This window comes from Talaromyces rugulosus, chromosome II, assembly GCF_013368755.1.
Source record: "Talaromyces rugulosus chromosome II, complete sequence".
Taxonomy (NCBI): Eukaryota; Fungi; Ascomycota; class Eurotiomycetes; order Eurotiales; family Trichocomaceae; genus Talaromyces; species Talaromyces rugulosus.
The window spans coordinates 1,579,753-1,605,943 of NC_049562.1; the positions used below are offsets into that span (position 1 = coordinate 1,579,753).

The following is a 26,191-nucleotide window of genomic DNA, read 5'->3' on the forward strand; positions in this document are numbered from 1 at the left end:
ATGCTGACACTTCAAAACCAACTATTTACATGACGAGAATCAATTTTTAACGCATAATTCTCATCGGTTTCATTTATTTGATAGTTGCAGATGAGGTACTTTCCCAATCATCCTGCCTATCTGTCTTCACTCCTGAGGCACCGGCCCAATACACCAAATCCCTGCCAAAAATATCCTTAGCCCCAATGTCGGCGTTCTTTTCGATTGGCAGCTGGGCCACGGCCAGATAACAAGCTAAAGCTGCAAATAGGAGCTTTACAATTACTCTGTGGCCCTTTTGAATGGACTTGTTAGCCTTCCGCTTGAGTAATAGTTTTATCACAGTCTTATGTCCTTTGGAGACGTCGCGTACAAGCGGTGTAAAGGCAAAGTTGTCGATCACGTTAGGCTTAACCCCTTCTTCCAATACCTTTTTGGTTGTCGTATGCCGCCCGATCTTGGCTTCCAAAGTAATGCTGTGTCCCTCCATGGTATTTTACATGGCATTGATAGAGATGGCGATTTAGGAGACTGTAAATTCGGTGAAGGTCAGTGCCAGAGAGTTAATGTCGCTATGCAATTGTAGATGATCTGCGATACAATAAATAATTTCGCTGGGGAGATCCAGAAGTAGCATGTTTGAATTGCTGAAATTCAAGCTTAAGTGTCCAAATTAGATTGAAAGGTCCAATTAAACCTATATCCGGACTTTTGTAATAGTAGAGGCCAAACCTTACAATGGGCTTCAAAATCTAAAAACAAAACGAGTCTCTCAATTTACACAAGGAATAGGTATAAATTTGATAATAACAAGCAATGTAGATATGTAGAGAGTTGAGGTTGACAAGTAGGTTGGCTGTGGGGCCAACCAACCATATGGGCATGAGATGACTGGTTAACTCTGCCAGGCTAACAACCTTACTTTCCAAGAGGCGAGTAAATTCTATTGTAACTATGCTAAGCAAGTACTACAAATATCTATACGCTGCACTACATTTTATAGACCAGATGTAACCAACCAAGAGGGTCCAATTGACTGCGTAATCGAAAGCAAGTCAATTTTTCCATTTGCTACAAGTTACTTTGCTGCCAGCTTCAAGGTTTTATCATTCGTAAATTGTAATCACACAAATCTATTTTAAAACATGCTTTTGCTTCCATTTCAGGCACCACAGTAGATGATTTAATCTAAACTACCAATCGGCCTTTAGACGGAATACACTATTATACGCGGAATTGAGCCTAGACGTGGGCAATTATATGGACAAATACAAAGTCACACATGCGTGCAGACAAGATCTTATATGTTTTATAGTTATTGGCTGTATGGATTTGACCTCTATATTTCTTAGGTATGTGAAGGGTTTGCGGGAACTTTGTCGTGACCCTTAGCTAGCAAGCCGGCTAGTGGCACCATCAATTGATCGAATCGAAAGAAGCCATATTTTAAGATATCTCTAAATATACCGTGTATCTTTTTATTTATTCACGGTAGCAAATTATTAATTAATCCACGGCCCTCATGTGACATTTCCCTCATGATAATCAGCATAGATAGCCGCGCAATCCATATTAAGCCTAGTGTCGGATTCCTTTTCACTCCGAGCTAATAGCGGAGTAGATTAATATGGGTACTCCGATAGCTGATGATCTGATTAGATCTAGAAGTCATTGCGCAGCATGATTGGCTCATTTTGTCTCGATGGATGAGTCTTCGGAGTTCCATACATTATAGATATGCGATTTGGCAAAAGATGTCGTGCCCTGGTGCGAGAAATCTAGATAAGGCAGATCCTGACCTAGCCGCAGTGCGCAAGTATAAAAGCCCAAAGCATTGTCTCGAAAAGATACTTGTTCCTGATGATTTTCATTCTCAAAAATTCATCACCGTCAACGAGAAAGAATAGTGATAGTCCATGGAGGCAGAAACAAAGAACGATCTGGGGGTTGACGAGAAGCGCCTCCACGATGATGAACAGAACGAAAAGGCTGCCGAAGCTGCCGTTTTGGCAACACCAACTAAGGTGAGTACACCCATGTGGAAACTAAGTACAATAACTAACTTATCATACTAGATAGCGTGGGATGGTCCCGAAGACCCTTCAAACCCGTTAAACTGGCCCAGCAGCCGCAAAATATCAATCGGTATTATCATTTCATTGGGACAACTCGTGTGCCTGATGACGACTAGTATCGTGGCCCCAGCCCTACCACAAATTGCCAAAGACTTGGGACTTGGAGCATCGGAGACTCAGATGTCCTTTTCTATTTTCGTACTCGGTCAGGGAATCGGCTCCTTATTTATTGGTCCGCTGAGCGAAGTGTTCGGCCGAAAGCCGCTATGGGTGAGCTGCACTTTCTTCTTTATACTATGGAACTCGCTATGTCCCGTTGGAAAATCAAAGGTAATGTTGATTATTGGTCGGGTTTTGAGCGGTGCTGGTGGCAGCTGTGGTGTAATTGTAAGTTCAAATTCTTTGTCAGACGAGAATGATGTGCTAATGTATCGAGCAATGTAGCTCTCTGGCCCCATTATGGCCGACATGTACCCTAAAAAAGATAGGGGAAAGTCTCTTGCAATTGCATCATTGTTTCCCTACTTGGGCCCTGCTCTTGGCCCTATTGTCGGGGGTTTGGTAAGTCAGCACGTGAGCTGGCCTTGGCTATTTTGGGTCATGTCTATATTCAGCGCGGTAATTGTGATTGCCGGAATGCTTATTATCCGTGAGTCTTACAAACCGATAATACTCAAGCACAAGGCCGATCGTCTTCGTACACAAGGTGTCATGGAGGCCGCAGATGCGGAGTCTTCACCTCAGAGCCTGCTGTCCAAGATAGGTGTCAGCCTATCTCGACCCCTTCGGTTGTTAGCCACCCGTCTCGTTGTCCAACTACTGGCATTGATCTTAGGCCTCGCGTTTGGAACCTATGTTCTTGTATTGTCGTTCTTCGCCAGAGTATTTATCGACCAGTACGACCAATCGGCCACATCGAGCAGTCTTCAATACATTGCGATTGCCTTGGGCTGCACTCTGTCAACCCAAACCGGAGGTAGGCTTATGGATTTCATCTATGCTCGTCTCCATACCCGCCAGCCTGAGGGGGCTCCAGCTTTACCCGAGTTCCGTGTGCCGATCTTGCTAATCGGCGGTCTTCTTCTACCAGCCGGACTCTTCTGGCTAGGTTGGTCCGCACAGGGACATGCACATTGGATCATGGTTGACATTGGCGCATTGATCTTTACAGCTGGAGATTTCTTAGCAAGTCAGGCCGCGCTTGCCTATATACTCGATGAGTTTCCGACCCATGCCGCATCGGCAGGCGCTGCATCGAGGATTGTTAGCAATATCCTGGGTTTTACATTTCCGCTTTTTGCACCGCAGTTGTACGATCGACTAGGCTATGGATGGGGGAATAGTCTGTTGGCATTGATTTGGATTGTTGTTGCACTGCCGGTGTCGCTCGCGATTTGGTTCTGGGGGAATAAAATTAGAAGAGTTGGAAAAAGCAAGAAAGATGAATAGGAGGCATGATTGATGGTGACTGTTGCATGTGTCAATAGATTTTCATTGGAAATAAGACATCTGAAGAGATAAAATGGGAGATAGTGAAAGAAAGGGCTTGGAACCCCACGTGATTACCCATCCCCGTTATCCCAATGTGGAAACTTTTCACTGTCTAACTAGTATTGATTGAAAATATTTAAATATGGCCTCTGAGAAATAATATCAGTAAAAAAAAGGAGTAGATTTAACCAAAGGTTACTATATATAGGTTTGGTACTTTTTCTTTTTTGTCATTACAAACGGAGTGTTTGCTGCTGGCCTGCTCCGGGCACCACACACACACACAGCCTCACTGCCATCTTCATGTTTGACAAGCTATGTAGAATTTCCATCAACTTCGATTATGAATGCATGTCTTTTTCTTGTTATTTACTTAAGCAGATGGTTATTCAACCTTTTATCACCATTTTACTTCACTCCACCACTACCCAACCTCCAACAACACAACCCTCCATGCAAAAACAACCTCGCCTTCGCGTACCTTACCTATAAACCTCGAAAATATGGACCAGAAACCTTCTTCCCTTTGGAAAATATTCGCACTCAGCCGCGCCTGCTCCTCACGGGGTGCAACACTTGTCCTCCTCCTCTGGGGCTCGTTGATATCGGCCGTTTGCTTCGTCTACTTCTGCCTCTACAACTACATCCACGTCAAACGTACACACAGAGTTCTTCCGACTTATTCCAACACGAGCATGTCGCTTGGCTCACAGAAAGAAAAACAACAACAACGTCTGCGAGATGTCGAGAGCAATTTGGACCTGGAACAGGGTCTGCCTGCGCGCAGTTACAATTTACCGCGAACAGCGAATGTGAGGTTTCGGCGGTGACGCTGGTGGAAAAAAAGAAAAAAAAGGCGCTTGCAGCTGGTGGGAGCTTTTTGCGCTGGAGGGCATGGGTCGTATTCTGGGGAAAGGAAACTTGGGGGTTGGCAGGTCACATCTCAGAAATCCAGGTGAGAAATTCGTGCTTGGCCATGTTGGGTATGTGAGAAATGGAAGAGGTGGTTACAAATGCGGAATTTTAATTGTCCACTGCTTTTAAAACCATTCGAGGATCAGCATCAAAAAACGATTTTGTGTATTATTGTTCTATTTTTTATCATGTCACTTTGCAACATGTGGAGTGACGCTATTATCAATTTTTAGGTTTAAAATGATTGTATCGCAAATATCAAAAAAATAAAGCAAATAACAAGCCAAGCGCCACCTTCTAGGCATCATGTGCGAAGGGGGAAAGAGTCACAATGGAAAATATTACTAGAAGTCCGTCTATCTTTATTTTAGAGAGAAACGGTCTTAGGCTTCCTGCGCCCATCTCCGTTCTCGTAGCGGCATTTCTTCGCCGGTGTTTTGAGCGCGGGTTCCATCTTGCTCGTGTCGCCAAGCCCAGTATTCGCCCAGTCGGACTTCTGCGTACGAGGCATAGTCAAAGTCGATTTGTGAGATTGTTGCTTGGATAAGAGACCAAACACCCCTGTATTAGTGACTTGTTAGCGCTGATGAGGATGTGACAAAAAGGGGTAGGAAGGACGCACCAATAGAAACCGGGGATTCCTCTGAATCGGTCTACATCTTGGAAGAGTTTGTCCACCACTTTTTGCTGGTCAGAATCTGCCCCCTTGCCCCCGTGCTTAACGAAACTCTTGACGTATTCCGTCAGAAATTCCCGTCGTATGGAGCGTGTTGGCATCATGTTATAGTCACAGTCATACCCACCCCATTCAGCAAAGTGGTTCGCAATATCAAAGGCGGCCGGGGACGGAGTGGCATATTCGTAATCGATGAAGTGAACTTCTTCAACATCCTGGTGGCTGTGAGTGGCTCCATTTGTTGTTGGAGGTATCATGATCACGTTGGCACATAGTAAATCGCAATGGGCAAAAATGAGCTAAAATAGAGACATCAAATTCAGCACGCAGGTATCAAAAAGGTCTCAAGGAAAACATCAAAGCGTACCCCATCTTCACCAATGCCATTTCCATCATCGAGTTCGGCGACAATACGCTCCAGCTCTTTCTGGAGGCCATGCCGACGTAACCGCTCTTCTTCTGTACCGGCTGGTAATGCAAGAATCCACTTCTGCATTACAGTCCATGTATTGGGCCCGGCCTGACGAGGTCGAATAGGTGTAATATCGTCGCCTTTCTGCACTGGTATCGTTTTCTCGGGGCGAAAGACAGCACCTTCGCCATCCGAGGAGTTGGCTGCTTGGCTGGAAGCATGCGAGATAACAGGAAGGGTAGCATGCCATTGGCCTAGGCGACGAGCAACGGCTTTCCAGATGGCCGGTTCAACCAAATCAGCTGGTTTTGTGGGCTGGCCCCGGATGAAGCGATACAACAGGCCGTTCTGAAACCGGGCTAGTAGCGGAGGCGCGAGACCATATTGGGCCAGCAAGGTATGGGATCTAGTTTCCCCTTCACGATTAAGGAATTTACTTTTAGCATATGGTCGCATGTGGGCAAGGCTGGTTTGATATCACACCTACTTTCACGATCTATGAGAATTTCGGTGTGGTTACCATACGCGCGCATCAGCACGGCCTCGGCATCGATCTGTTCTTCCGTCAAACCGGGCTTGCGGTTGATGATCTTCAATAACTACGCATTCAACCCAATTAGTATGCCAAATGGATCGACGGCTCCAGGTGTCTCAGAAACACACAGTATTGGTGATCCCGTCAGTGAATCGTATGAATTCAATCCGGTTATCGGCTCCTTCCCAATGGGGATTAATGGAGAGAACCAACCTCAGCGCGGAGGCTTGTGAGTCGGCATTGTTGTAGGAGAGTGGTATGTGCCTGAGAGTCCCGTTCGTAGTAGCCATGGCTTCGGTAAACGCTGAGTTTCGACGGAGGATCAGGAAAAGGGTATGTCTAGAGACTGTATGTAAGAAAAAAAGTCAGTGAACAGTCGACGGCAGCATTGGGCATTGGGGATGGATTATCGATGCGGCTGAAAACCGAACGGAAGACTTACCTGGATGCTACAGCTCACAGCAAAACCATGAATATGGGCAAAGAGACGGAAGAAAAAAAAAAGGCTGGACAGATAGCGACGAGGCAATTGACCGGCCACTGATTTCCAGAAACAGACAAAGAGAAGAGTATAGCAGACACGCCGAGTAGATGAAAACAGTTGGCGAGCCCCAGGGGCCAGCGAAAATTATGGGAAGTGGTCTCGTGCCACACAGCTGCCTGAAAGACAATCAAGTCGAAACGGGTTTGGTGTAGGGCGGAGAGGGGTTAACCAACAGATCCGCCACCAGGACAAAAGTCGGTCCGGCGAGGCTTAGTTTACGCGGTTAACTTCGGCGGCTGAACCTCATGTCAATGTGTTGACAAAAATCATCACTAATGATGGCGAAACCGGAGACAGGACAAGCAGTTCTGGCAGTTTTCAATGCACGATTGGATTATTCCCAGCACGTCGTTGGTGACGCCCGCAGCCACGAAGAAGAATTCAAGCAGGAGGGAAAGCGCTCTTAGCGCAGGCTGCGTAGCATGTGATCCTGCACTAGGCCTAATTGGGGAGGCGGGGCTCGGGTTGGTTGGGGTTACTACACTGCTTTGGGCTAGCGCTGTCTTAGTCCCCCTTTCTGCCTAAGGCCGTGCGTCGCCGCCAGTTCACGTGGCCATGGTAGCCCTAGCCCTACACACTTGCCGTCTTGGGAACATACCGACCATACCATAAACACTCTAGCGCCGAGGCTAGCCTCGGCGCTAGCTGCAGCATAAAAAGCCGCTCGCGCAGCCAGCAACTTTTTCTCTTTTCTTTCTTTTCTTTCCTCATCTATCATCAGTAGAGGTTTACTTACTTTGTATTGTAAATCTTTACATCTGGGCTCCGCTATGCGGCTTGCTGAGGACTATCCAGTGCGAGTTTTCTCTTACCATGGGTTTCCCTCCGTTCCCGGCTCTGTAGACCAACTTCGTGCGCGTCGTCCTTTTTCCCTTCACTTTATGGCTATGCTAGGGCCACGCTTCGGCGAGGCAACCCATGCGCTTTAGCTGTGGAGGAGGCGTGATATACCTTTTTTCTCCGTTTACTCGATCTGTGTTAATGTGCATGGATCGGTGAAGAATTGTCTTTTTTTTGCAAAAGTCTTGCCAGATTCTCGTGTCTGTCAACCATAGCAACTCCTTGAATGAAAATTTTATTTCGCATTTTACTTTTCGGTACCAACGCACGTAGCCTCCTTAGACCTAGTACGTAGTTCTTAAAAATTGTATTCGTTATACGTGCGAAAACAAAAAAAATTGAAGCAAAAACTCCTTGAAATGCCCCAATTTTGTTATCGCAAAACATTTTTCTTCCTATACACGCCTCTACGCAATACGACCGGCCTGGCCAATCTGGATACGCTCGCCCGTCCATCGGTCATCACTGCGCAATACAGGCCAGCTCTGCCCATCAGCTTTGGCCAGCTTCAGCTCCAGTTTGGTCCCGAAGATTTTGTACTGTGAGGCTTCCGGATCAATAGCTGCAAAAAGGCCATATGTCTTTTTGAGCCGTTTATTGTCAGTTGTAGGCAGGTCGAATTCAACCGCGTTGGCGCTGAAAGTGACCTTTGCTCTTTCCTTGTCGATTTTCTTCAGGTACAGAGACACATTGACTGTCGTTGCAGTCTGGTAAAAATCGTTTCTGTTGAAGAATTCTTGTCAGCACTAATGATATCCAAAAAATCATTTCTTTGAAACAACACAGCAACACAGCTCACGCACCGAACATCATCAATCTTCTCCTCGCCGGCGGCTTTGCCCTTGCCTACAAACAAATGCCTCTTTTTCTCTGTGCATCCCGCTATCTTCATGAACTCGTCAAACTCCAGTACGCGCCTCTTGCAGCATGACCAGCCTTTACTACCCTCATGGAAAACGGGCTGTCCGGGATGATGTGTGCACGTCTCATTATCGCGCAAGATATCGGGGTTGAACGTCGCGTTGCATCCTTTCCGCCGACATGTCGCGTTTGCTGGGATCGCGAGCGAGGGGTCGTCCGAGTCAGGTTCTGGAGGAGGTGCGGGGGTTGACGGCGGAGGAACAGCAGCAGTAGGAGCAGCAACGGGCTGCGTAGTCGGAGGAGCTTTCTCGTCTAGCTTCTCTGCAAGAGTAGCTATATTCGAAGCATCGGCCTTTGGGGGTTCTTCCTGCGGTGTGTCGTCGACAGTGGAATGCTTTCCGGTCGTGCATGGAGGGATCGTGAGAAATTCGTCGAAGGTGAGAACGCGGGGTTTACAGCACTTCCAGCCTAATCATTCCAGTGAATCAGCGCCATAGCTCTCTCGAAACGTCCAAATACTGAGATTAAAAAGCCAGTTCGCAACTAACCCTTCTGACCCTCATGGAAGACTGGCGGACCAGGGTGATAGACGCAATCTTCTTCAGGATCACTGAAGACCTTTCCGCAGCCCTTGTGGACACACTTGGCCGCCATGGCGGTGACTTTGGGTCACAATAGAAAAATAAATTCGAATACCAAAAAACTAAAAACAGGCTCTTCAGGTAAAATAAATATAGAACTCCACCAAGAGACCAGCTGCAAATGCAAAAGGAAATGTAGGTCACTGCTCTCCAGCAAACGCTTTGTTGCGCGAACGTTAAGAGTGCCAAATCGGGTTAGTGGCCGGAAACTCGAAGCTTCCATGCTTTCTGTCCTTCCAGCATAGCAGCAACATTGATTAACATCCCACTCATTGCCAACACCAACAATCGACAATTTGCAATGCATTTCACCAGGGCGCTTCTCAATTCCAATGCCGCACGGCTAACCCTCTATACCCGGGCGAACTGCGGGCTTTGCGACACCGCCAAATTGACCGTATCGAAACTACAAAAAAGGAAGGCCTTCGACTACGCCGAGGTTGATATCATGGTTCCAGAGCATAAACAGTGGAAGGATGTCTACGAGTTCGATGTTCCGGTCCTACATGTTCAGCCACCGCGCTCTGACAAGGAGTCGGAGCTTCGAAAGCTGTTTCATCGGTTTTCCGAGGCTGAAGTAGAGAAGTTGGTGACCGAGGCAGAGCGGTGAATGCCATTCAATAGTGCGTCCTCTCTAGCCCTTTTACCCGAAGTTTATATTAACTTTTATAGTGCAAACTGTTCGTCCATGACTCGAATCTCATAAAACGGTAAACCGAAGGCAGCACACCTCGGTTCTCGCTCTCCCTCTCACCCGGCGCGCAGAAGAGCGATTACGAAAAGCCTCTGACAGCTTCATTAAGCTGCCTAGTCTGCTGCTTTCTATCACCAAAGGCAACAGATATAGCTAGCTTGGTCAGCACGTGTCATCGACATCTGGAAGCTCTAGGGCTCAACTATACCCCCAGCAGCGGCAGCATCATAGACACTGCTTACTGCTGGTGGTTAATAGAAGTCAGGCCTGAATATGCTATTTCTATGAAACGGCTATTACAACCCCCCTGATAAATAAACCCAGTAGTTCATTAGCCAAGATAATTGCTAAATTAATGAAACAAATACACTGCTCTTGATATCCTGGTCGTAACACCCATCGGTCTTTATTCATGCAGTAAAAATGTCTAAATGTATCTCTTGCAACAGACTAATGCATTTTCGGTATGAGTAAAGACATTTAAGGACTTGCTTCAGATAGCAGTCTCCAAGGAAGTTACTTATTCACCAGTTGATCCCAATAAATTGATGTTGCCATGCAGGAGTCCAGTTTTCAACCCCCTTGCACAAGACCCATAAACCCACATAAACCTGTTATTTACACCTTGTCACGTATGCCATCAACGCCTGACGGCCGCTTTGCATTTTGTCATCGGTGGCGGTCCCAAACCACGTCTGCATCCATTCAGACGCCGATATTCGGAAGTGACAAGGATTGAGAACTTTGTAACCGTTACCGGTCTTCCGAAATAGGCAACCCCTGATCCTTGGGGATAGGAGCGAGCGCCCCATGACCCACATGAACAAGGAAAATTCTTCCTGTGGAGATGTCGGGCAACAAACGTAGACAAAGACTTTTGATAGCAAGCGGCCATTCTAGCAAAAGAGCAGGGATGGTCAGTGGGCGGGACATCTGCACCGATGCGCATCTGACATTCGTTTTTGCCAAACTGATCGCCGACCTCGACGCCCGATGTGCTCAGCGGGTCAGGAGGCTTTTTGTATTTTTCGTGCCTGTCTTGGAACACGGGCAATACATTGTATTGAAAGGCAAGAACAAGGTTGTTGTTTTTTGATACTGTAGCTGGGTTGCAAGCTTGGAGATTCCTAAAAAGGTAATTTTCTAATTTCCCGTGACCTGCTAGACCCTAATGTGAATCAGTGAGAGACACTAAACAAAATTATATTAATAAATCAGTAACTGTTCATTTTCAGCCCAGATTGTGACTTTGTATTCACATATTCTTTTCTTTTATTAATGAAGCATCACACAACATCATTACTTCACCCATCTTTGCGTTTGAGTCGTTTGAGTCGTATCAAACTAGTGATTTCAATCCCACGACAATACAAAACGATTTTCTGTATCTCAACAGTTCGATATTCTAGGTTTCACAGTGGGTCTAGCTGCAGCAAAGGATTTGATTATATTATTAATAGGTGGTCTGCACTAGCTCGCTGCTTGGGGATATAAAGAACCCATCTCCTACTCTCTACTCTCTTTCCTGCAAATTTTTTTATGCACCTGTTCTCTAAATCTATTTTCCATCTCCTTTAGTCAATGCCATTTACTTTCCGTAGTAAATGTGTTTGGTATTGGCGAATTGAAGTCTTGACTACCATTTCCGTTTTATCCTTACCGTCGAGGCTTTCCATGTTCGAAAAACGGTCCTCGACTACTCGAGGACTAATGGTAGCTTCAAGTTTTTCTGTGTGTATTTCATTCCAACAGAATCTGGAAATCGTCTTGTTACTGACTAGATTTATAGACACTTGACATTGACGTTCTTCAGATATTACGACAGAAATATCTGGAGCCTGCGAAAGCTGGACACCACGTCTTCTTCTACCGCATGACTTGGGAAGCAAAAAAGTTTCGTCGAATGTTTTACTCCGGTCTTCTGCAGTAGCAGGAGAATACTCGCCGGAGATGTTAAAGCCATGCATTGTGTGTGGCTTTCTCGACTCGATATGTAGACGATGGCTGGCCAGTCTACCTAGAATGGCAAGCTACTTAAAATGTCAGCCATAAAATTGCTTGAAAATACACGTTTATGTGAAGCGAGTCCGCAAACAGGACATGTTATCTGTCACCAAGGAAAACTAAGTTCTTTTCGACAATATTTTATCAAGATTTTTTCACAGCAAGTGAATCTGGCTACTGGCGCCCTGGAAAACAATAGTTCCTACTTCGGTGCGCACAGTGGGACCTGCCTTCTGCCAACCGGTATGTACCCGATCTAATATTTTTGATATGGCGCATCTTGCTAATATAGATAGGCACCCGATCGCTACCAAAACCAGTGGTGGGGAATCATCTGCGTACCAAATCTACCGGAGACAACAGATCACCAAATACCCGGATCGATGGACTTGCTTTGTTCGTACGCCTGGGAGACATTTCTTTCCTGGAGACCCAATCCCAGTCTTGCTCCGCAGAGAAGAACTGGGGTTGAGGATGTACAGTCGCTGCCTGGTGAGTTCGGCATACACAGTATTCCATTTTAACCGTTTCAAGTCAACTGACAAGCTCTACGGGGCCAGGGAAACAATCACATCAGACCCTGCTAATGCCGTGAACATTGGCCACTTCTTTTGGGATGTCGCGAGAAATTATCTGCGTTTCGGACAAGAATTCTACTTTCTCAGTCGTCCAGATGGCTTTTTTCATCGCTACCTCGTCGCCCACGGGACTCGGCTCCCCCCCGGAACTACCACCCTCCTATACATAGCACCTAGAAAAGCTCCGCATAGGCAGGGCTAGAATTTTCGTATAGCCATGGCCCCATTGTGCGTATTTGGTTAGATACGTGCAAGGAGGAAAAATGACAGTCGACATCTTGGCTCAGTATTCACCGAAAAGATGTTCAAATGCTACAGAGCCTACCTTCCGCATGAGTCTACGCAATGGGAGATATCATTCAGGATCAAGTCCTTGTGGATAAGGAGAAGGCGATGGTATGGGTGATGTTCCTAGCGGAACAAGTATAGGTCGAGACAATATTGCGGGAAATAGTTATCGACGCACATTCCCTGCATGCTCACTTGTTCCAAGTGAAGCTGGATGAAAAATACCAAGGAGGATTCGCACCACGTTCTATTTTGCTCTGCGAAGTTTTGAGGAAACAGCATGCTATCAAGACTTCTCAAGATATGGTTTCTACTGTGTGGTCCATCCTGCAATTACAATCATCACCATCACCATCACCATCACCATCATCATCATCACAACCATCACCATCATCAACCACCACCACCATCATCAACGCCACATCCCTGGAGACAAAAAAGCACCGGGTATCTCAGTCCTTGAATTTTCTACAATTTACATATCACTTCCAGAAAGCTTTGGAATTACACACTCGATGACCAATGAGACACGAGGAAAGTTTCCGCTCTGTATGTGGCCCCGAAAATTAGAGACGGGAGAAAGCTCATATATTTGAGCAAAATATGCTTGCTGTTTGGATATATGAGTTACATATCAACAAAAGCTGGACTCCATGACGCATGATACCATACTCGCACCGTACCGATATATGCTGTCCCGTCGAAGCACCTGTCGAAGCAACTGTTGACAGCTTTTTTCCGAAACAGGTTGCAACAAAGTTATGGAAAGTTCGTGTCGGCCATATGAAAATTCCCAACACTATTTGTGGAGTATCGCACCAAATAGACTTTGAAATACCTCGCCTACGTGTACTATGGGTTAAATCGGTACTTTATTTAACCACGGACACAATTTCCATGGTTCTCGGACAACACTGGGGGAGCCGTTCAGTCCTAAAGCCACAAAGATTAGTTGTGCTGGCAATAAAAACAAGTGCCAGACCTACAGTCCATTGCTATCCAGGAACAAATGTCATCCAAAGAACCAGACTCCGAGACGTCAACTGGTTCTTCGAAGGCATCCAGACACATATGATAGAGGTGTGCTATCACAATATGTTTCCCTACTCTGGAGAGAAGTTTATGTTGACGCTGGGCGCATGGTGAATCCTGTATGGGGAATGTGGATTGACAAGATCAACAACGACGTCCTCAACGCCATCGAAAACGACAGCGTCGAGATGGAAGCAATCATCAGCCGCGCTTCGAAAGGAATTTCCTTTCTAACCGCCAACGGCATGGCAATGAACGACATAGCAGTATACCTCAACAACAATAACTTACCTAGAAAGGACGTCTATGCGAAAAATTTTGGCTCAAATCCCCTTATGCCTATCGTGTACGACCTCCAGTCTGATACCGTGTGGCGACGCTCCGAGCGAGCCCGCAATGTGATATCTTGGATTCTCGAATCTACATCCGTTAACCTTCAAACTATGATCGAATTGGAGAAGAAGAAACGTGACGAGGCCTCACAAGCTTACCTGACCGCACAACGCAATGTGACCGCCATCGAGGATATCTTTGGAATTTCCAATTCAGACGCACCCCTGCAGGCCGTACTGCGATAATTCCTTTGTTTGTGTCAGTGAGTGGAATCAGAGCGCTTGTAGCGATCCTTCTACTTCTTCAAGACGTCTGGCGCATCGTGCAATTGTGCTTCTGTGAGCCAGTAGTCGTCTTCTGGTCCGTATCCTAGCCAGCGGATACGATATTGGTGCCGCCGGTATTACCGTACGCTGGAGTCAGTTGCTTCTCGCCTGGACCCATTTGGATCCATATTACAAGAAGGACATCCCTAAACCGACTATCGCCACCCAGTTGTCTGACTGGATGACAACGATTGAAGAATACTATTTGATCTGGCAAGAAGTAGCTGGAATTCGCTCGCATAACAAGACTTGTTTCAATGATCGCCGTTCGGATTCCCCAAAAAACAGTTCTTTTAGCTGCGGCAAAGGCAGATACAACAACTGGAGTTATCAGGACAAAGGCCGAGATCGCAATTGGGACCGGAATCGTGACAAAAACCGCGACCACGACCGCTCTAACAAAGACCTTTAGTCTTTTGGTGTAGCTTTCAATAGTTTATGATGTCGATTGGCTGGATGGTTGGTCAGAATCGGCGTTTTGCTTGGGACAACCAAGCTACTCGACATGCCGCGTGGTTTGTTTTCAGAACTTCCAGATATCCCGTGATGACATCGTTACCTGATGAGACCAATACAAACACTATTATTCGATTCCTTATTATAGGACGATATCAGAAAAGGTAATCCCTTGATGTCACACAAAAGTTAACAGCATGCTAACCATAATCATTCTAGGTCTTGTACAATATTAGCCTATACCAACTAGCAGCACGTCAATATGTTTCCTTCGGAATATGTCTACGCAGCGGGGCAATTGATAACAAACGAAACCAATCAATGAATGAATTAGAGGTGGCTTTATGGGATTACTTCGACACAAGTTACTTGAGTATGGCCGGTTTCCCGGGTACTGTCACGGCCGTTTCACACTATATGCGATTGTGCTGCGCCAGAACTGGCTTGACCAGTTCCGAACACTAGTGGTATTATCCAGAAAGGCGTGGATAATCGCAATAAACAAGACCGGGTTGCATTTCAAGTCCACAAATATCCGCAGTTCTGCTGTCGGCTTTTTTTTTGCTGAATTTTCTAAAAGGAAAGAAGCATATTACGGTCGTGGACGCAGCGAGTTCCTTCCACCATTGGCCAACACATATTACTTGGTGAGATGGCTAGGACACGGGCCTGAATACGACGCATGGTACCACGTTGACGACCTCTCCGACGCGAAGGACCTCATCGAGGACTTCGAGAAGTCGGCTACAGTAGCAGGACCACAGCAGAGACGCGGCCGACCACCCAGGGGTGGAGGCAGGCGACGCCTGCAGCGTAATTGAGCAGCGCGTCCCATTACCGGAGTATAAATACCTTGCCGCATCCTTTTTTGGTCCTTCTTCCTCTTTCCTCGCACCTTGTCTCAGGTATCCATTTCAAGAACTAGCTCAAGGCGCCACCCACGTCTTGATAAAAAGGAGATTCACTTGCCAGTCGATTTGTTATCCTTGTTTTCTCTCGCCGATACAGGATATACTGTTGTTCTTGTTAGACTGCAGGGCATGCGGCACATTTCTACGGAAAACTTACGGCTGTTTCCTTTCCAGGAATTCCAGTACTTCCTAGCCCTCTCTAATACCAACTTGAGAAATACTGCCTTCAATACCACGACAAGGCTGAAGATGCTGAAAAAGAACCGGGTCGATGTACCAGAACAGTCGCAGCTGATGAAATAAGCTGTGATGTCCAAAGATTCCGATCTCCCTAGATTGGGTTTGGCTCCCTGATTGCCGTATATCAAATTCAAGAATTTACCAATGCCTCCCCCCAAACCATAAACGGGAATTCAATGCACACGTGGTGGACTTTAATTCTCGACCAGCCAGCCACGCAGGATTCGGAATCTCGGCGTCAGTGTGTCAAAACGAGATAGCTACCACTGCGCCACGACATGAGAACTGGCTGCCCTGATTGAATTGGCTTTACTTGATGGGGTAACGCTATTCCCAGCTACAAGTTTCTATATTGCGACACCGGGGCGATGGGATTCCGGTATCAGGAGCCCACACGACTGCTTCTTCTGTTTCAGAGTATAATTGCTGCATGTGTACACAGCCGACAAGATATCAATTTATTGAATAGTAAATTTGAATGTCAAGTTAACTTCCAACCTTTGAATACTACAAGCATGTGTTTATCAACTTGATGTGGGTAATACTTGTATTTTCTTATCGTCGCAAACGTGTTTAAAATAGATGAAGTATTTGTTCAAATATATAAAAAAAAACAGGAAATGAGTATCATGAAAAGGATATGAATACAAAACATCAAAACACCTTGGTTGAACAATGAATGGTACAAAAAATATGCTCAAACAAGTCACACCAATGGAAAGACAGTCCTTATAATTACACGATGCTTTGGTGGCGGGAAAGGGGACCAAATGTCTATCGAAGCTCTGTAGCGTTTATCAAAAAATGAACTTCGCTTGAAAGGTGAAAAAATGCCCTAGTAGTAGTAGCAGTAATATTCATTGATCTGTTCCAGTTGGCTAACGCAGATACTTCATTGTTAGCCAGCTTGTGCAACGAACCTAGTCACTACCACCGGACACCTCGGGAAATATAAAAGACTCCGTGCGCCATCAATGCAGTAAACTGTGAACCAACGCTTATATTGGGTTAATAATGGGAACAGGCTCCTTAGGTGTGGTGCTCCCGCCTGACACTGTCGATGGTGACTGTTTCGGGGTTGCCTTCGTCTTGAAATGTGAGGCAGCGGGAGAGGGTTTCGCTTTCGTTGAAGCCGGTGAGTTCGATTTTCGGGTAGGAGTCCGCTGTCGTGGTGGAGTTTGTTGTTGTTGTATCGGCGTGTGAGGTGCCTGTTTAGGTGGTGTTCCCTTGCTGATGATGCTCTGACCGTCGTTGCTCCGGGAGCGATCTCGGCCAGCAGTGCTACTACCACCAGCACTGCTTGTTTTCCCTCCGCGTTTAACCATTCGCCCGAGGACAGCGACCAACTCGGCCGCATCTTCGAAACTCTCGTCATCCATGCCTTCTTGGGCATTGTAAACATCTGCAATGGCCTGTTTAGCTAGTCGGCGACAAGAGTCCGCATCGTGGAGGCAATCGTATAAATATGCAGCGTATTCAAGTTTGACGGACAGACGTAAGGGATGTGAGCCTGGTAGGAGGGTGTCGCATATGGTAGCGGCCTGGACAAAGCACGGAGTGGCAGTCATCGTATAGTCTAGAGCGGGAAGAAGAAAAGACGTCGTTAGCTTAGATTTCGGAATAGACGGTAGGCCAGGAGGACCTCCGTGAGAAGCCTTTTTCACAGGCCCACCTTCAGTTGTCGGTGGCGTTGTTGATATAGAGGCTCGATTAGCTTCAGACGAGCTGGCTGCTGGGGCGTGGCCGTTGCCATTTTGCAAGTTTGATGAGCTGGGAAGACTTGAAATTCCAGGCGTGTGAATAGCTGGTTGGTTGTGGAAAAGAACGAAAATATGGTAAAAAGAGGCTCGCAACTTGTAAGCAAGCACTTTCAGTTCGATATAATCTTGCACCATAGGCAAAATGTACTGCTCCACTACCACCAAGCCCTCACGCGATAGCCAAATGATGTGATGATATAGCTGCAGCGATTTCGTCTCTCGCGTTGGGTCTAAACGACGAAGTTTGCGAGCTCGAAGAAGCTTTTTTGATAAGATCACAGACAACCCCAGGATCTTGTAGAGCATGCTCGACAGAAAAGGGTTCTCAAGGCTGGTGGCACCCGCGAGAAGGCCCAGATACTTCTGGTCAACTTCGTGGGAGGCCATCCAAATGGCGTATAAAGAAATGTCAAAATCCTGAAGAGAGCTATCCAAGTCAGCTATATCCGATACGTCGCCATCTTCTTCCCAATCCATGTCCATTTCGGCCACTTAATCGGATGCCATATCAAAAGTAGGCATCAATTGTTACACGAGAAGAATAGAAAGTGAACTGCAGTGAAAACTGGGCGGTGGCAGCCTTTATGTGACCGCCATGGTGTGTGTGAATAGCGTGTAGCCGCCGAGTAGGCGCCCGGCGGCAACCAGAAACACAGGTGAAACAGCAAGGCAACACAAACGGAAATACGGCGCTTACCTGAGTTCTGAATATTGGAAAGGGTTTGCGCAATTAATACCACGAGGAGATTTGGAAAAATTGCCGGGACTTTTTCTGTTGCTTGCAAAACGGGCGGACACAGTAGTTCTCTTATCGACGACCGTCAAGCCCAGTATAGAACAAACACAACTCAGTGACGAATAAGACCTTGGAAAATAACCCTTCTCTTTTAAACCGGGCCGAATATTTGAATGCTCCGAGGCGATGATGCTTGTTGTTTGGTCTTTGGTGTTTAGCGGAAATCACTCCTTGCGCGCGGACCGATAAGACGAGTTGACAATGAGAATCGAGAATCGCAGAATTCGAAATACTTATACAAGTGTAACTCAACGAAGAAACAAAAACGAAAGGAAGAAATAAAAAAGACCCAATGTCAAGATCGTTTGAGCGGGTTTTTGAGAGGCGACTGCTGGGTAATATACAGATAGAAAGACTAGGGTCGACTCCGAAGCGGGAAACTGGCCGTCATGAGAATCTGAGCGACGTTAGCACCTTGGGATGCAACGAGCATTTGGCGTGTTTTTTATATCAAAGGTGTATCCAGCGGCTTGTCCGAGGACTCGTGTTGAGCCAGTGCTACGGGGAGCAATGACCGAAGGGACTGGATTACCTTTTCGTTCAACCCAACTGGTCGCACCCACGAAAGTTATTGCGCCCCGAAAATCAAAAGTCGGGCACGAGGAAAAGAGAGACAATGTGGCTGTACAATGGCTGCTCCCAGTAATTCATCGTGTGCCCAGCGGAGAGTGACAAGGTGTTAGTCAGGCTGGAAAAATATGAAATGTTGGCAGAAAGGTGTCTATCAGGCAGAGATTTTGTCTGCCGCAACGCCGATGTCTACGTAACAGCCAAGGTGGCAGCACAACAAGACAGCCAGGCGGTCAATTGGCCAGCATTGATCGAGAATTTTCCGCGACAGTTGTCTGGGTCCCGACACTCTGGTCGAGCAAAGGTGGCGGGGAGAGACGATGGTGGTAATGACGATAGCAAACTCCTACCAGAAAGAACCAGCAATGCACGTCATACGGGTTTGCATCAATTCCCTATCCACTTCATGGGGCGCGTTCGATGAGGGTTCAATTTGCTTGCCGCTCGGTGGCACAGGGCTCAGCACAACAATTGATTGCCAGTCGAATGGGAGACTGGGGGGTGGGAAAGGATATGCATCGCGAAACTACGTGTCAGAGCCAGAGCTCTCGGTTCTCTGGCCCTGACGCCTTTAGCCTGAGCCCGGGGCATTAAGCCTCTGCCGTAGTGGATCAAGCGAGGGCAGGCAGGCCAGTCAGGAATCGGACATGTCTGGTAGATCGGAAATCATCAGCGTTAAAGTTAGCGCGACACGCAGTATTGTATGTATTTCAGACGATTTCAACCCAGCCACAGGTTTTTTTTTTTTTGGACTGACGCTTGCCAGCGTGGCAGCGGCCTGTCCCACAAAAAAAACCCCCCAGGCTGTTCGTTCTCGCTTCATTGGGTTCTTGTGGCCTTGGGGTCGCAAGCACAGGCATTATCCTTTATTGGGAAAGAATCGTCGTTGCTGCAGTATTTAATGCCATTTCTGAGGATGTCGTTTTCTGCTAGACATCGCATCGGTCATCTGCGATGCAACAATGAGGAGGAAACATAGCTTCTGAACAGTGGGGTCATTCAAGTCGTTTCTGACTGGGCACGCGTGAAGAAAGGGATTCCCAACGTATTCCGGAATAATCCATCTAGCCAGCCATGACCTGACCGCCATGTATTCCATCGGGGTTGTCAGATATCGTGTATGGTCAGTATGGTGCGTAAGGCCCCGGTACACCGCCAGTTGTCCGTACCGTTAGCATATTAATTGGGGTGGCTAGTCCAGGCACGGGCCAGAGAAGCCTTGGCCGAGGGTGGGTGGGATGTTGTATTTAATCGCCATCCACCGCGATCAAGGACGAAAAACGCGGCCAAAGAAGTTTCCTGGAAGAGACGAGACAATATCAGAGCGGACGAGAGGACAGTTGAGGCTACAGGAGAGGCAAAGAGACGCGTGCAAGAGCAGAAGCGATAAACTGGCAAGAGGCAGCAACGCGGCGCCCCAGGAAGGAAGGAGCCCGTCTGGCTCGGTCGGGCCTGCCCGGCGGGCCGCTGCTGACCCAGACCCAGACATTCCGGTGGGTGCCTGAGTGCCTGAATGCCGCATGCTGCCTTATGCTACACTTGTATCGTAATAATGTGTCTAGGATAATGGCTCTGGTAGCTACATGGGTTGGTCATCAGAAGTACACTTCGGGCTACACAGGAAAGTAGCTTGTATTTCTTCACGCTACCGGAAATCCAACTTGCTTTTACTCAGCTTACGTGTAATTGCTGATTTACACGTATTATATGCACCGAGCAGAGTCTTGCGCGAGCAAGGTCTACTATTGGCAATGTCGGGGATGGTACATTTTGTGCAACGTTGACAATTCAATGAATTCCCGAACATGTATTTGCCGCCCCGGTTGGCAGTCTAGTGATTACGTCCCAATACCTTATTCCCTTGCAACCCATGCTTATGGCGCTCATCAGATGTATCCATTGATCTGTTGGAGATGTCATATGCACACGATATTGAAAGCTATTGCATATGATTGATTCCATGGGCCTGCAAGGAGGATAAGCAATACGAGACCACTGTTGATTTAAAAAGAATATCTTGAGAAAGTTTTTCATGTCCAATTTTTCATGTCAATTTCCGGTCTCTCATGCGCAGCCACCTGCGTCAATCTCAGCTCCCACCCATGTGGCCGTACGTATAGGTAAAAGGGTGAGATTTCATGCTGTATGTCCAATGACTTAGCTATCGACCCAGCCCATGCGTGAGTTAATGCTTTCCCTCCATTTCGAAGATGTAAACCCCCTGTAGGAGGCACTCAGCTCGGAATCCAAACCACTTCCCTCGGATGGTCTGGCACCAGCTTGTACAACCTGTGACTGTTTTTCGGACTTGTCAACAGAAGCTTGAATACACACCTAAACAATTTCGATAAGACGTCCCGCTGCCACCTCACTATCCTTCGCAAGTAGTGACTGCATCAGATACGGGGCACTGACGTCTTCTGGATGGACCTGTGACACTGATGTTTTTCTTGCGAAACGAGAACGAAATGATATAAAATGATATAAAGTGAAATAGCTTGGTTTCTAGTAAGACTTTTGAGAGTGATAGGTAGCCCCTAACCGAATCCGAATTGTCGCTCACTATCTAGCCAGTGGTTCTCCAAATGCTAGAGTACTTTTATGGGGTCATAATATGAACGACGAATCGAGTTGGCGCGTTTAACGAAGCCTTTCGGTCCAAGATCCATATTTGTCTCTACTACCCTAGCCCTGACATCGAGGCAGAAAAAATCAAGGAGTTTGGGCATAAGTGTGGCAAGAAAACCTTAAAGAGCCACAAGACTTTGGAACGACAGGCAGATTAAAAACGCATTCCAGACATCCATTGCGCTCGCCAGATGTGGTTTCTTTAAGGAAAACAATGTCTTGAAGTTAGAACAGCCACTCGTAAAAAGGAAACACTTCCTACGTGTGGCCGACATCGCTGCCTACTTTGATGACTACGTTAGAGTAATCCACGGGATAAAGAGAGAAGACACCTGAGGAACCTTGGCACACAGAAACGGAATTCGCAAGGACGGTAGCTCAACCATGGCACCACAGTCTAGGATCTATGCAGACCAATCAGGACTTGACCACCAAAAACTTACCGAAGCTCTAGGGGAACGCGCCGGCACACTTTAGGAGTCAAGATGAAGACAACTCCGACGAGTTTGCAGATACAGAAGTCGACAGTGCTGACGATTCTGACGGTATCCAGAAATTTAAAAAGAAAAACCATGCGAAGAAGAGAAAGGAACAAAAAGGTAAAAGCAAGACTCCTTGGCAGTGGGAAATTTGAAAACAGATGATGTTATATTTTTCAGAGTCGGCAGTTGGAGACTCGATCAGGCAGTAATAAGCTTCCTTGAAATAACTCCGTCTTTATCTACATGTTTCCAAGGCCTAAGTGCAATCGTGAATGTCTTTCTTTATGTTGTGGCCTTACCTAACACGGAAATAATAAGATCCAGCATCTCCAGATATACTTCCGTATCCGGCTTAGCGCCGGGCCTTAACAGCCTGTCTGTGTCGCCCGAGTCTATTTCATCTTTGCATCACTTCATGCGCGTACGATCATCGACAGACGACTATTGATTGTGCCAAACTACCATATTCCACAAAAATCAAACAATAATGGGGCCCCCGGAATTACCGGTTCCACTGAACGCTTCGCTGTCCGAAGACGGGGACCCGGTCAAGCTTTTCCGGTGTTGGGTGCGGCAGTCCTGCGACGACTGCATATCGATGAGCAATGATGTTGATTGTAGCTGGTGTCCATATGTATGTGACTAGCACTTTGTTTTATGCTCTCTTTTTCCCTGGTTTACTCCCAATCTACGATATCTTGTAGGATCACGACAAATCGAACCGATAATGGATGATTAGAAGAACATCGCTAACGGTGCAGCAGTCATCTACCTGTGTTCCTAACCCATCTGCCAAATACCCTCTGCTTGCACCCATCGACTACCCAAACATCTGCCCCATGGGCGCCAAAGAGCGCTGGGAGCTCCGGGCACGCGGTCTAGGATGCAACGTCAGCACGCGCAACTTCTTGTCCGTGTCCGTCGCAGTTGTATCATCATTTGCGTTGATGGGTCTATTGGCACTACTTCTAACCTGTTTAAAGGCGGCGGTCCGGTCGTGTTCTCAGGAGAGAAGTCGTCGAGAGAGGGGCTATCTAGGAGTCGTCCTATTCCGAGGCGGGGATGGAAGATCAGACGATAATGAAGATCCCTATGACAGACGACAAAGGCGAAGACAGAGACATCGAGTTGGGGTGATCGATGAGAGAAGTTCTCTGCTGCGGCGAGAGTCGGAAGGTGTTTAGCCAACCCTTGTGGTTTCACACAACTACACGACGAATATGTATAGCATTATGACTTTTGATACGATACCACAGATTGTGCCGAATATTATCCTATTTATAGCTTCTAATATCAATTCCTATATCAAGAGAAGGCGATTGGCTGGTTTCCGACGACCTTTCGGAGACCATTGACCCCGCATCGGACCTTCCCCCCACTGCTTCAAATGTTGCATCAACTTCAAACTCTTCCCAAAACAATCCTGCATTCTGTCAAGAGCATATCAGCACTCATTTGAATTCTTTTCACTCGTCCGAGATCGCAAATAAATCAATATGGCTGGGTTTCCAAATGTTAAACCAGCATTCACCGTCAGAGTACGCCTCAAAACACCAAGCGTTTTTACGGTAACAAAAGGAAAAGGCACTGATATTCATTTCATAGGTGTTAATCGATGATTCCATCCCAGTCGGTATGTCAATTGGGTATAGCTTCAATTTAGACATAGCTTAAAAACGAACCTGCATACAGGAAGCCACCACCGCAAAACATCTCTTATCGTTGTCGTATGTCCCCCAATTCGATATCCCCGAGTCCAGAAAACAGAAAGCTGAATAATTTGTGTCAAAGCCCATGATTGGAGGAACCGTAACGGCTGAACCAGGCAGTACGCCAGCCCTCAATGCGACTTTTGTCGGCACAGGAAACGACTACATCCACGGTGACCCGGACCAGAAGAGGCTACGCCTGGATGCGCGGAGTGTCCTCAAGACAGATGATGGCGCTGTTAGTTTGTCTTTTTACATTTAGGTGAAAGATATTGATACTTATGAAAACCATAGTTCATCTATGTCAACTACAAAGGAACAGTAAACGTTACGGAAGACTTGTCCAAGGTCCTAGGTGGTACTGCCGGTGATTTGGAAACCCCATATGGGGATTCTTGTACGTCTCGTGATTCTCAATCGTCACACGGATTTCCTAACATGCGTGAAATTTAGTTACCTATTTCAACTTCGAGGTACTCACCTCCCTTAAAAATAATATTAGACATACATGAGACTAGGAACTTTGTTGACTTTAAACACAGACTGGTGACGAACGCTACAAAGATCTCGAGAACGGAGTCTACATCGGACAGGGGCACTTTATTTCAAAAGTTGGGGAGAAAGTTATCGTCGAATACAAAGTCAGCCAGGTTATCATGGGCTGATTAGAATGCCATTATTACCATCACTGGGAGATGAGAGAAAGCGGAAAACAAATTGTACTTTGCCGACCAACATGGATTATACACAATATTCAAATCAATAGCTCAGCTTCAGCTCTGGGTCCACTTTTATCAGAACCTCGATGATTTCTTTCCAGGCCTTTGCGCGCAATGCCTTTCCTTCGGAGGAAGATACAATCTTGCCGGGTCTAATGTCTGTCAGCTTCTTACTCTGCTATCGTGAAAGCTCACGAACAAGGAAATAAAATAAAGGTAAAAAGCTTACTCGGTGGGCTTCTGGTTCTCGAACCATTTTCCATGTCCATCATCCCTAGCAGCAGCATCAACAATGGCTTTGGATCCAACCTTTGCCGTTCGCGCAAAAAGGGCCACTAGGATTCTAAACACCCATGGTGTACCTTCTCTCATGAGCTCACTCGCACACAACCCTGGAGTCGCACTTGTCACCACCACACTTGGCTCGCGCGTGAGTTCGTCAACGGGCACAAGTTTAGACAGCTCGATGTTGATCCACTGACTGAACAGCTTGCTTACCCCGTACCGCTCAATCGGGTTTTTCGCCTGCGCCTGCTCCCACTGTGCTTTGTCGTTTAGGGCGGCGAGAATATCAGGCGCTGTACGCTGGGGGAAAAGGGCGGCTTGGTGGACGTCACTCGCAACAATAATCAAGCGTGGCTTGCTTCGTTTTCCTTCAGAGGTCTTCGGAGTCTGGGAGGAAGACTGCCGGACTAGAATAGGTAGTAATTCCAAGCTTAGCAGGGCGGTCGACAAGCCATTTACTTGAATCGACATCTCCCAATTATCCGCAGATAGATTCCAGTCAAGCGAGGCTATGCCTGCATTCATTACTGCAACGTCTAGTCTCTTGCCTTCATTCTCGACATAGTCTTTGACTCGCCGAGCAAAGGCCATCACACTTTGGAAGTTCGACATATCGAGCTCCCATACCTCGATGGTCTTCTCAGACGCATTGGGAATGGATGACAGGATATCATCGCTGGCTTCTTTGCCCTTGGATAGCGAGCGAACGCCCATGATTATGTTCGATGCACCTAGGGAGAGAGCATGGCGAACAGTTTCCCGCCCCAGTCCTGTGTTCGAGCCTGTGACTAAGACAGTCTGGTTGTGAAAGGTAGTTGCTGGTGGGAGATGCGGCGGATTGAGGGGCTGAAAGAGTATCTTGAGCATGACTGAAATGTTCAAAATATTACTGTAACAATTATGTTCAAGGAGGTTTAGGGTAGGGTAGGTGAGGTGGTGTCTAATCAAGAGGAGTACGCTTCAAATGTTTGTAATGTTAAACGTAGGCTACGAAGCTTCTGAAGGGGAATTTTGGCTTTATATATGCCAAAAGATAATCAGATGCAATAGATAAGCTAGTCATGATAGCTGAACAATGATCATCGCTCATACGTCGACAGGTACTATGTAGTAGATAATTATTTACCGACCGTGTAACGGGATACACGTGAAGAAGCTTAACAGTGCCTATGAATACCATACAGTGACAGGTTATAATACCGCTTTCCCATATACGGAAGGTGCCGGTATTTTTGCTCTGCCCTAGAGTTCATCCGTAGCCCGACAAGACTATTTGCAATTTGCCTATTCCGGGAAGTTGCAATTACTATCTTCGGAAATTTGCACTTTCCACAAGCAGCAAAGTCACACGACACTGCACTGCAAACGGTCAAGCCTTGAGGGCTCGACAGCTGGTCCAATGCCTGGCGCA

The 26,191-nt window shown here is 46.8% G+C and overlaps 11 protein-coding genes across 11 annotated transcripts; 7 read left to right on the plus strand and 4 right to left on the minus strand.

Moving 5' to 3' along the window:
* Positions 1-1,895: 1,895 nt before the first annotated feature.
* Positions 1,896-3,503, plus strand: TRUGW13939_03013 (uncharacterized protein; the record flags this gene model as incomplete). The annotated part of the gene is made up of 3 exons (XM_035486199.1): positions 1,896-2,003; positions 2,055-2,441; positions 2,499-3,503. The coding sequence occupies 3 exons, from the start codon at positions 1,896-1,898 to the stop codon at positions 3,501-3,503; spliced, it is 1,500 nt and encodes a 499-aa protein (XP_035342092.1).
* A 545-nt stretch (positions 3,504-4,048) lies between these two features.
* On the plus strand, positions 4,049-4,375 carry TRUGW13939_03014 (uncharacterized protein; the record flags this gene model as incomplete). The annotated part of the gene is made up of 1 exon (XM_035486200.1): positions 4,049-4,375. One exon carries the CDS (start codon positions 4,049-4,051, stop codon positions 4,373-4,375), a length of 327 nt encoding a protein of 108 aa, XP_035342093.1.
* A 468-nt stretch (positions 4,376-4,843) lies between these two features.
* On the minus strand, positions 4,844-6,373 carry TRUGW13939_03015 (uncharacterized protein; the record flags this gene model as incomplete). The annotated part of the gene is made up of 5 exons (XM_035486201.1): positions 4,844-5,021; positions 5,083-5,435; positions 5,504-5,964; positions 6,036-6,147; positions 6,212-6,373. 5 exons carry the CDS (start codon positions 6,371-6,373, stop codon positions 4,844-4,846), a joined length of 1,266 nt encoding a protein of 421 aa, XP_035342094.1.
* A 1,501-nt stretch (positions 6,374-7,874) lies between these two features.
* Positions 7,875-8,982, minus strand: TRUGW13939_03016 (uncharacterized protein; the record flags this gene model as incomplete). The annotated part of the gene is made up of 3 exons (XM_035486202.1): positions 7,875-8,190; positions 8,271-8,796; positions 8,877-8,982. 3 exons carry the CDS (start codon positions 8,980-8,982, stop codon positions 7,875-7,877), a joined length of 948 nt encoding a protein of 315 aa, XP_035342095.1.
* A 288-nt stretch (positions 8,983-9,270) lies between these two features.
* TRUGW13939_03017 (uncharacterized protein) lies at positions 9,271-9,579 on the plus strand (the record flags this gene model as incomplete). Its single annotated transcript, XM_035486203.1, has 1 exon — positions 9,271-9,579. One exon carries the CDS (start codon positions 9,271-9,273, stop codon positions 9,577-9,579), a length of 309 nt encoding a protein of 102 aa, XP_035342096.1.
* Positions 9,580-13,672: 4,093 nt separating this feature from the next.
* TRUGW13939_03018 (uncharacterized protein) lies at positions 13,673-14,143 on the plus strand (the record flags this gene model as incomplete). The annotated part of the gene is made up of 1 exon (XM_035486204.1): positions 13,673-14,143. One exon carries the CDS (start codon positions 13,673-13,675, stop codon positions 14,141-14,143), a length of 471 nt encoding a protein of 156 aa, XP_035342097.1.
* A 338-nt stretch (positions 14,144-14,481) lies between these two features.
* On the plus strand, positions 14,482-15,501 carry TRUGW13939_03019 (uncharacterized protein; the record flags this gene model as incomplete). Its single annotated transcript, XM_035486205.1, has 5 exons — positions 14,482-14,592; positions 14,660-14,739; positions 14,829-14,844; positions 14,900-15,071; positions 15,146-15,501. The coding sequence occupies 5 exons, from the start codon at positions 14,482-14,484 to the stop codon at positions 15,499-15,501; spliced, it is 735 nt and encodes a 244-aa protein (XP_035342098.1).
* A 1,328-nt stretch (positions 15,502-16,829) lies between these two features.
* Positions 16,830-18,074, minus strand: TRUGW13939_03020 (uncharacterized protein; the record flags this gene model as incomplete). The annotated part of the gene is made up of 1 exon (XM_035486206.1): positions 16,830-18,074. The coding sequence occupies one exon, from the start codon at positions 18,072-18,074 to the stop codon at positions 16,830-16,832; it is 1,245 nt and encodes a 414-aa protein (XP_035342099.1).
* A 4,480-nt stretch (positions 18,075-22,554) lies between these two features.
* Positions 22,555-23,251, plus strand: TRUGW13939_03021 (uncharacterized protein; the record flags this gene model as incomplete). The annotated part of the gene is made up of 2 exons (XM_035486207.1): positions 22,555-22,701; positions 22,832-23,251. The coding sequence occupies 2 exons, from the start codon at positions 22,555-22,557 to the stop codon at positions 23,249-23,251; spliced, it is 567 nt and encodes a 188-aa protein (XP_035342100.1).
* Positions 23,252-23,563: 312 nt separating this feature from the next.
* TRUGW13939_03022 (uncharacterized protein) lies at positions 23,564-24,441 on the plus strand (the record flags this gene model as incomplete). Its single annotated transcript, XM_035486208.1, has 7 exons — positions 23,564-23,605; positions 23,673-23,700; positions 23,760-23,794; positions 23,859-24,014; positions 24,071-24,173; positions 24,230-24,249; positions 24,319-24,441. The coding sequence occupies 7 exons, from the start codon at positions 23,564-23,566 to the stop codon at positions 24,439-24,441; spliced, it is 507 nt and encodes a 168-aa protein (XP_035342101.1).
* A 94-nt stretch (positions 24,442-24,535) lies between these two features.
* TRUGW13939_03023 (uncharacterized protein) lies at positions 24,536-25,647 on the minus strand (the record flags this gene model as incomplete). Its single annotated transcript, XM_035486209.1, has 2 exons — positions 24,536-24,647; positions 24,725-25,647. 2 exons carry the CDS (start codon positions 25,645-25,647, stop codon positions 24,536-24,538), a joined length of 1,035 nt encoding a protein of 344 aa, XP_035342102.1.
* Positions 25,648-26,191: the final 544 nt, after the last annotated feature.